The sequence below is a fragment of the Lathyrus oleraceus genome, chromosome 4 (genome assembly GCF_024323335.1).
Source record: "Lathyrus oleraceus cultivar Zhongwan6 chromosome 4, CAAS_Psat_ZW6_1.0, whole genome shotgun sequence".
Taxonomy (NCBI): Eukaryota; Viridiplantae; Streptophyta; class Magnoliopsida; order Fabales; family Fabaceae; genus Lathyrus; species Lathyrus oleraceus.
The window spans coordinates 479,587,060-479,597,772 of record NC_066582.1 but is presented as its reverse complement, the minus strand read 5'-3'; the positions used below and the strand labels follow the sequence as shown (position 1 = coordinate 479,597,772).

General features: G+C 33.6%; 1 protein-coding gene across 1 annotated transcript; it reads left to right on the top strand.

Moving 5' to 3' along the window:
- Positions 1-6,833: 6,833 nt before the first annotated feature.
- Positions 6,834-10,329, top strand: LOC127135672 (U-box domain-containing protein 35). Its single transcript, XM_051062324.1, has 9 exons — positions 6,834-7,170; positions 7,545-7,648; positions 7,742-7,869; positions 7,956-8,213; positions 8,303-8,555; positions 8,655-8,762; positions 8,874-9,302; positions 9,456-9,810; positions 9,913-10,329. The coding sequence occupies exons 1-9, from the start codon at positions 7,002-7,004 to the stop codon at positions 10,254-10,256; spliced, it is 2,148 nt and encodes a 715-aa protein (XP_050918281.1). The 5' UTR covers positions 6,834-7,001; the 3' UTR covers positions 10,257-10,329.
- The last annotated feature ends 384 nt before the right edge of the window (positions 10,330-10,713 follow it).

Genomic DNA, 10,713 nt, shown 5'->3' with positions numbered 1-10,713 from the left:
AATGAGCATGGAGTATATGTAAGACGAAGCAATAGTGAATTGCTTATACTATGTCTCTATGTCGATGACTTGTTATTAACAAGTACGTGCAAAAAAGAGATCAAAGACTTAAAAGGTGATCTTAGAAAGGAGTTTGAAATGTCTTATATAGCCAACATTTCATACTTCCTTGGTATCGAATTGTACAAGATTAGTAGAGGTTTGATGATGCATCAAAGAAGATATGCAAGCGAGATACTCAAGAGATTTGAGATGGAAGACTGCAATTCAACTTCGACACCTGCTGAACAAAGACTACAATTGTCGAAAGACTCAAAGGAAGATGATATCGACCCAACAGAGTACACAATAATTATTGGATCGTTAAGACACATTTGTCACACAAGGCCTGATCTAGCATACAATGTAGGTATGGTGAGTAGATTCATGCGGAAGCCAAAGGTATCACACCTAGAAGCGACGAAGTCGATACTAAGGTATCTAAAAGGAACTCTCGACTATGGCATTTTATTTCCTGCAGCTGATGAAGGAAAATAATATAAAATAGTGGGATACACTAACTCAAGTTGGTGTAGTGATGATGAGGATAGAAAATTCACAGGCGGTTCTGTGTTTATGATAGGTGGTACACCAGTTGCTTTGACCTCAAGAAAAGAAACAGTAGTAGCAATGTCTTCGTGTGAAGCAGATTACATAGTTGCTTCCCTCTGTGCATGTCAAATAACATGGATGGCATTTTTGGTCGAAGAAATTACTGGGAAGAATCATGGAGCGATTACCATGAAGATCGATAACATATCTGCTATCAATCTGGACAAGAACCCGATAACACATGGAAAAAGCAAACACATCAAAATGAGGTTCCATTATCTTCGTGAACAAGCAAAAAAGGAAGCTGAACTTGGAACACTACAGAACTGAGAATCAGATTGCAAACATCATGACGAAAGAAGTATAAGTCGAAGTATTAAAGAAATTGAGATCTATGATGAATGCAGATGGCTTACACGAAATGAATTATGTGGTGTGTTAAGAATGTAATTAATTATGCCAAAGCATCATTTTGACAGAGTCTGTTATTGCCGAAATGCTCTATGTGCCGAATTATAAAGATGTCGAAACGTAGAAGAAATGTGTCTTCAACAGAAAAAAAAAAGACTTAACATTTATTTTGTGTTTTAGTTGAGTTAGTTATTAAAGATTGCTAAGTGTGTAATCAGTCTCAACCAATAAATAGGGAGGTAACCTATCATTGTAATAAAGTGCATTTTCATAGAGAAAAATTGAATAATAATTTCAGTTTGAAAGTAGAGAGAGAAACTCTGCAAAATTCATAACTCTTCTTCTTCCTCTTTTTCATTGAAACCCTAATTTCTTTTCTTCCCCAATTCATATTTCCCCTCTTCTTTCATTACCAATTGTGCAACAAAATCATCTTGCAACTAAGGTTGGTTGATTCACTCGAGTGAAGAGTGAAGAACAAGAGGAGTGATCAATTGGAAGAATTCATTCTTGTTCATCAAGATTGATTTGGAATTCTCCAAGATTTGGTGAAATTCCACATCGGGAATTCGTTGTAATTCCAACATTACACTTATCATTTTCATTTGTTTAATATAGATAAATTCAAGTATATGTATACAATACACTCTTTTAGTTCATAAATATTATTAAAATGTTAAATAATTTTAGATTGAGATTATTTGTTTTACTTGTTATAATTTTCAGCGTGGAAATAATGATAAATACATATGATTTTTATAACTAATAAGGGCATCAACTTGATCACACTACAAGATTAAAAAAATATTTAGTGAATCACAATGGTCAAAAGCTACTGAGTTATTATGCAAAAAGTCAAAAGTTAGCGAGTCACAAGTAAAATGATTAAAAGTGTCAAATTATCTTATGAGTGTCAAGATACGAGCTAATTAAACTCATCTTGAAAGAACTTGGGATCTAAAACATGATTTTATGTGGTATCTTTGCACCCTAAGGGGTTTTAATGATGTTGGCTTAAATTTTTTTATATATTTTTTAATTAAAATCAAACAAAAATATTGAATGTAAAAAGATAAAGGGGGGCAAATTAGCACAAGGAAGTTATCATAGTCCACCCCACAAACTTGGACTTAAATAAATCTCTTGGTCCAACTGATACATATCTTATTCAAATCATTACAATTTCACTAAGGGGTCTCTTTGTCTAACTGATACATATTTTAGATTTATCAAATCCAAAGAACTAGCCCTAGCTAAATTCTTATGTGTTCTCATAATATGGCTATAACTTAGTCCTTTCAGTAAATACAATGAAACAAATAGATAATTATTTAGGTTCTTACATATATCACTCAACATAGGATATAAAAAAATGTAAGTGCAAATACACATTTAGAGTCTTTCAGCAAAAATTATAATACGATGAAGTCACTTGATGCTTGTTTCTTTCTTTGAGTAAAGTTTTTGTGGAGCTATGTGCTTGCAGGTACATTGATCTGCAAGCAGGCATGGCAACGGGGCAGGTCGGGGACAGTTTTTACCTCCCCCAAATCCAAACCCGAATCCCCAAACAATCCTCATTCCCCGCCCCAAACCCAAACGGGGATGGAGAATTAAAATCCAAACCCGTCCCAAACGGGTTCGAGTTGGGTTCGGGTATCCCCGCCCCGCCATCATCCATTTAGTGAAATCAATTTTTTTAATAGAAATATTTAATTTTTTTAAAATCAAATTACATTATAAATAATAAAATAAAAAAATCTAAAAATATATCATAGATACATTTTGAATATTTTAAATAATTAATACAAATCAAAATATTAAAACATTGGCCACTTATTTAATATTCTAAATCATCAAAAATAAATAATAATTTACATAATAAAATAAACGGGGCGGGTTCGGGGGCGGGGGCGGGGTGGGTACTAGTGTCCCCATTACCCGACCCGTCCCCATATTTTATAATCGGGGAAAACCCAAACCCAAACCCAAACCCAAACCCAGTCAAAGCGGGTTTTCCCCGTCAACTTCGGGACGGGTTCGGGTGGGTACCCGCGGGTACGGGTTATGTTGCCATGCCTATCTGCAAGACGGTCTTAGGTGATTTTGATGCTGACAATATCTAATCCCGAGTAGAGTTTGGTGGAGTACTTGAGGATCTATAATCAAGCAACCTCTAATGATAATGTCTATCAAAGAATTTATATCAAACCTCATCAGATAGAAGAAGTCAAATCCTATATGAAATTCTGAATCCATGGAAAATCTAGCAAGGGATCTTGAGGCTTCAAATTTGTGAAAGAGAGGAAGTGTGAAAGCTCGTCAAGTTTTGTGCCTGGGTGATCAATGTATTCTAAAAGTATACGAGTATCTCCCAAGATACTAAGAAAACTCTCACACACGCACTGAAATATTTTTGAAGCCCCACTTCTTTTATAAAATCACCTAAAAACATTTTATGCAAGTAAATAGTTGGTTATTAACTTGAATAAACCTTTGGGAGTGTTATTTATACTAGATAATTGGTTAACATACTACGGTTAATCGATTATCACTTTTGTAACGCATCTTAATCGTTTAAGAGGGCTTATAATCGAATAGTGATGATGAATTGAAAACCTTATATATTTAGCCTACATAATCAATTAAACCTAACTAATAATCGATTATGAGCATTAAAAAGCCCATATATCATTTTACTTTTTGAACTATATTTTTTCCTATATAAAGGAGGCTTCTTATCATTTCAAATTACACTAGAATTTGAATTCCTACTATCTTTTTCTTATTTTATCTTTTCTATCATTCTTACATTTTTTTTCCAAGTTGCCTTAGTTTATTGTGAAGAAAAAAAATACTTCAGCGAGTTTTTGTTTGTACTAGTGTTCGTACTTACATGTTATTCATCAAGAGTGTGATTCTCTTAGTATCTTTGGTTCTTGAGAATGTCCTGATAAAATATATGTTTGGTTATTGAGATTGTCCTGGTAGAATCTATGTTTAGTTCATGAGATTAATCGGTAAAATCTCTAATGGGTTTGTGCAGGGACGGAGCCAGAAAATTTAGTTTGTGGGGGCAAAATTTTATATAAGTTTATATTACAAAAAATGTTATACTCTTTAACTTTAACTATAAGGCTATTTCATATTTTCTATCCTTTAATATAATATTTTTTTGTAAATTTGTAGGTACATTATTTTTTATTTTTTACAATATATTCCTTATTAAAATTATTAATTTAGTTTGAAATATAAAAAGTTAAAATAAATATCTATCAATAAATGATAATTTACTAATATTTATTTATAAAAATTACAATAATTATAGTAATAATTTTTTATATATGGATAATAATTATTTGATTATAAATAAGATTGAAGAGACTATATATTATGGATAATATTTATTAGAAATTAAATAGTTTTTGTGTTTTTTTTAATTATCAAATTAGAAAGAATGTTTGTTAATGACCATATTAATATTTATAATAATTTAGTATTGACGAGGTGTTATTGAAATCTTATCATATTATTCTATGCGTAAAAAGATTGTATGTTGGAAATTAGATAGTTAGTATTGTATAATATACCATAATACTACCGCTCCACATTTTAAGTGGGGGCACATGCCTACATAAGCTTATATGTAGCTCCGTCCCTACTACCACTCCAAATTTTGAGTGGGGGCACATGCCTACATAAGCTTATATGTAGCTCCGTCCCCGGGTTTCTGAGCTAAGTCGTCAAAATCCCATTTGGTTCAGATGATTAGAATGTGTAAAATCTCTCATATGTTATAACAAGGTTTGTGGACATAACCATAAAATTTCACGACATTATTTTAGTGGAACTCTCAAGTGGTTAGGCTGAACCACTACAAATTCTTGTGCAATCTCTCTATCCCTATCTTTTTTTATTTTTGTTGAATTATTTTCTTTCCACTTTAGTTTCTTCTTTCTTTTTCCATCACTTTATCTCTGGACTAACATTATTTTTTTTGAAGTATTTTTTTTAAAAAATTAATCACAATTTTTGTACGTCACAATTAGGGATGACAAACGACCATGCCCACCTCATTTAGGTCCGCCTCGCAAAAGCCTGCAAAAAAACGGGGCAGAGCGGTCATAGTTGAGGATGTGAGCCTAAAACTTAGGTCCGTCCCGCAAAAAAGTGAGGGCAAGGAAAGCCCGCAGGTACTGCACTTTTTAAGCCTAAAAATACAAAAGTTTATGTAAATGCTTGTGCCCGCAAAGAAAACAGAGCGGGATGGGGCATATACTCGTTTTTCGACCCCTACGCACAATTCACCTTCTCACCGTCTTGTGTTTGAAGTCACTTGTTCAGGAGTTTCTTCTATAGATGTTTTTTCTTTGAAAATTTATCTCTTTTCTCAAGTTGATTCTCAAATGCTATTCACTTATTATTCAATATTGTGTGGTGAATAAAAAAGTGAGAAGTTGAGAATGTGTGCGTGATGAACAAAAAGTGAGAAGTTGTGTGTGTGTGCGTGCATGTGTGTGTTATTTTTACACTTTAGAGACATCAAAAGTGTGTGTATGTGTGTGTTATTTTTACACTTTAGAGATATCAAAAGTGTCTGTGTGTGTTATTTTTACACTTTAGAGACATCAAAACTGTGTGTTATATAATTTATTTCATTAACAATTTATAAACTTTTCAATCCAATGATAAAATGATAGTTGTGTGTAGATTTATTGATCATCTTGACTTTCACTTGAGTGTAGTGAGAAAGAGAAAAAATTGAGTAGAATTGAAAGTTGGAAATATTTCTCTGAATTGTTCACCATGAAGTTCGAGAATGAAAGTAATATCTGAGCATGATTGTGAAGGCATTTCGATAAGAATCATTAGACTTGGAAGTCATGGTTAGTCGAGTAAGTTTGTTATTTTACTATAAATTATCATTTTACAAGTTTGTTTCTTTGAGGATAAATATCAATTTAAGTTTGAGGTTGTGAGTTCCTAAATGACCTCCTGAGAGGTTCACTATAAAGATCATGCTAGCCGAGACATGGAATGCCTTGTAGTATGGAGGCAAAGAAGGAATTGAAGCACGACCAGTTCTCAATGAAATATTTTGATAATATTTGTATTATGATTTGTAGTTTACCAACAATAATATTTGATTATGGATTTTAATTGAATTTATAGAATTTTAATTGAATTACATCAATATATGATTTAATTGAATAATAACTATGCATGTTTAGTATAAATGGTCTAAAATACAATATTTCTTAAAAAAAATGTTAAATTTATAACTAATTTACAATGTTAGTCTAAAAATACTTTTTAATTTTTTTTTTTTGAATTGTGAAATAAACACATTATCATAAGTTTAAAATGCGTCTAGGGATTATTACGGAAGTGCACTACGATCTCACCATTCAATTAGTACGAAGATACATTTTCAAACTAAAAATGAAAAAAGTGGTCCAACCTCCGGAATTGATCCAATAGCTGGTTTTGAACAATTTTATACCGATTCACTAGTAAATTTCCCAATTCTAGTTTTGGATGGTTATTAGGTTAAATGGATTGAATTTGCTTCCGACTCCCTCCCTATCCATCCGGTCAAACCAACCAATCGGGTCTAATTTTAACTATCATGATTCTATCCCTAATTATCTAATAATAAGATTTAGAAAGAAAGAAAGTTATACGACTTATCTAGAATTGAATTTACTAGTTGACCAAAAGAATTGAATTTACTAGTTGACCAAAAGAATTGAATTTACTATTATTACATCCAACACATGAATCTACGGATAACGTAATCAACAAGTGTTTCTAGAAATCAAATTCCAACTAATAATTTTGCACTTGCATATCAGCCAGCTCAAGAGGAACAGACAGATTTTAAAAAGTAGTTACTAACGGTTTGGTCAATAAAATAAACCATTGAAAATGGGAAACATAAACAAACACAATACAACCTTATTTTCTCAGAAAAATTCAATAACTAACCTTAATTTCTCATGCAAAGGATTAAGCCAGAATGCCAAACCATCGTCAGAACCACCGTCATTCCGATTAATGCCAGCCGGAATAGCCAAGTCGCCGTCAAATGGGCCGTTGATAATCTTCTAAAGAAGAACTCCAATTGTATCCTTATTCATGTTCGTACCAAACCCATCACCAATTCCGGTAGGTAATCTTCTCCTTTATGTATAGTTAGGATTTGAACTTTTTAAAAAAATTATAAATATTGAATTGATAATAATTTTAAACCGTTGTTGTCTTTGTCGACGCCATTGCAATTAGGGTTGCATGCCGCCGCAATTTAGAGCATGCAATGATATAATCATATGATGTTTAAGATGTATAGTTAGGATTTGAGTTTTTGATAAAACTATTTATAAATATTGAATTGATAGTAATTTTAAATTGTGGTCGTTGTGGTTGACGCTATTAGGGTTGATGTCGCAATTTAGGGCAGGCGTTGATATGAAATTTAAGATGTTTTATAGTATCATGCAATCAACAATTTGTAATATGCTTTTTCGAATTCGATTTTGCAGATGATAATGTCGACCACAATGCTCCTAAACACGGCCGTCCACCAACTCAAGAAGAATTGCATCAATTCTTTCTTCCCTTTAGAGGATTTTGTGCTAGAAAAGGGGTGAGTATTCATAAATTTCCAATGTTTATGTGATGATAATCTCTTTATGTTTATGATGATATATGTTATAACTATGAATGTTGATAATTTTAGATTTTGGCAAAGGAATTGGTCTTACACGACATCGATGTTCCAAGCGCGCTTACCGATTATGCTGTTGAAAACCCCGTCAACAATGTTGTTGTTGGTGCTAGTTCTTCCCCATGGAGTGCTTTCATGAGGTTTTAATCTCACATGATTATCTACATTCATTTATAATAATTTCCATAAAATTCTTAATTAAACTATTTCTCTTTTAAATCTTTAGAAGATTTAAAGAAGCAGATGTTGCATCAATCTTAGCTAAGACATTGCCAGAATCATCGACATTGTATGTTATATCGAAAGGAAAAGTACAAAAGATTCAACCATCCGGGCCTCGGATTCCTCGTGATGATCAATCTAAGAATATCGAAGCTGCACCTCCTAAATCTATAAGAGATGTTGTCGCACTCTTGCAGAATACTCAATTGATTCAACCTAAAAAGTGTCTCGATCATAGCCCTAGTTCCGACGTTTCAAATAGGTATGACATGAATTCTATCTCGCATAATTTTTTGTAGGAAACAGTTAAAATGATTTCTACTAATTTCTTGATCCGCGACGAATATTTAGGAAACCGTTGAAAGATGCAGGCAAAGTTTGGGAGTTAGATATGAAAGATGTTATACTAGTGACACCGAACAATGTTGAAGATAACAATTCGCCAAGAGGTCCAAGATTATCGGCGGGAAGCCTCTCGACACAAACTTCATCAAATCAAAGTTCTCCTGCCAACAGTAATGACAGTTCAGGGAAACGTAGTTCCGGAAACCATGAAGTATTAAGTTCGGACAGTTCCAAGTGCTTATTTTCGCCAAAACCACCGGTAAATATGCATGTTCTTAGTTAAATGACTAGTTAGTGATTGAAAATACATTCTATTTTCTTATGTAAATGGTTAAAATTTTCGCATTTTGTGTTATAGATACAGACGCACATTGAGGCGGAAATAAAGAAATTAAAACTAGAATTGAGGAAAACGTCGGAGCAGTATGGTATGGCTTGCAGACAAGCAGTTTTAGCGAAACAGAAGGTAACAACATCACGTTATGTTATGAAAATTGAAAATTGAAAATTATGCCTGACTTAAACTTTAAATCACTGAAAAAAATACTTAAACAGATTTTATTATTATTTTTATTAGACGAATGAGCTTGAAAGGTTTAGGGAAGAAAAAGAACGAAATGTCGAAAAAGCACGGCTTGCAGAAGAGGTTGCATTAGCTTTAGCAGGAGTAGAGAGACAGAAAGCGAAAGTTGCTATGGACACAGCAGAAATGTTGCAGCGTCTTGCAGAAATGGAAACTCAGAAGAGAAAGCTAGCCGAATTAAAAGCGAAACACGAAGAAGAAGAGAGGAGAAGGACGTTACAAGATGTTGTGTATAATAGTATTCCATATAGAAGATACAACATTAAAGAAATTGAAGTTGCAACTAATGGTTTCGACGATGCTCTCAAAATCGGGGAAGGAGGGTATGGACCTGTTTTTAAAGGTGTCCTTGATCACACCCTTGTTGCCATAAAGGTTCTTAGACCCGATTTAGCTCATGGAGAAAGACAGTTTCAACAAGAGGTAACTATATTTTTCTTTTTGCGAATACAATAAGCATGAATATTAAGTTTAGTCAATATAGTCTATATATAAGTCAGTTGGTAGCTTTGCATGGACATCAGACTGAGTGCAGGGTGCGAGTTCGAACTTACATTTTCAATGTTTCGAATGCAGATTATTGTTTTGAGTACCATAAGACATCCCAACATGGTGCTCCTTCTAGGCGCATGTCCAGAGTTTGGTTGCCTTGTCTACGAACACATGGAAAACGGAAGTTTAGAAGATCGCCTATTCCGAAAAGACCATACTCCACCAATTCCATGGAAGAATCGTTTCAGAATCGCATTAGAGATTGCGACTGGCCTTCTTTTCCTTCACCAAGCAAAACCCGAGCCAATAGTACATCGCGATATGAAACCAGCAAACATTCTCTTAGACAGAAACTGTGTCAGTAAGATCAGTGATGTTGGTTTGGCGCGACTCGTTCCACCTTCCATAGCAAACAAAACCACTCAATATCGCTTGACAGGTATTACAAATCGTGCACGGTAGATTCCATGTAAAATATACAACACTGAAAATATTGCGAACTCGTAACTAACTAACTGACTGACTATGTTTCTAATAACAGGTGCGGCCGGAACATTTTGTTACATTGATCCGGAGTATCAGCAAACCGGGTTATTAGGTGTGAAATCGGATATATATTCATTTGGTATGGTGTTACTACAGATTATTACTGCAAAACCTCCAATGGGATTGTCTCATTTGGTTGAAGAGGCTATTGGAAAAGGGAACTTCTTAGATGTGCTTGATCCAAGTGTACCAGATTGTCCTGTTGAAGAGGCTTTGGCATTTGCGAAGTTGGCGATAAAGTGTTGTGAGTTGCGAAAACGCGATAGACCTGATCTTAGTACTGTTATTTTGCCAGAGCTTAATAGAATATCACAGATTTGGAACTGCGATGAGGATTGAGGAACTATTCAGATTTATTCAATGAAATTTACATTTCTGCATTTTTGAAAGAACTTCATGATCATGTAGTTTGTTGATGCAATGATAAACAAAAGTACATATTTTTTTTAAGGTTTGTTTATGTTCTTTTTTGTATTTGTCATAAACAAGAGTTTATATTTTGTGTTTATGTTGTTATTGAGGTGGCGTCTTGCTTGTAATGATATTTTACGATATGTTTGGATTGACGACGAATTTTGTACATGATTTTGTTGAAACTACAAAGCGGGACTTTTTTTTGTAAAACTGTTGGGTTAAAATGTTTCTGTCAAACTCACTGTCAATTAAAACATTCGCTTCATCTGCGAGACAAGTTAGTCATCTTAGAACGGCCCTCCAACTCTAAAGACATTGGTTATTCCACCATTTTGAACTTTTAAGTCACACTTAAGATCTGCCCAATGTAAAAAATGCGGGG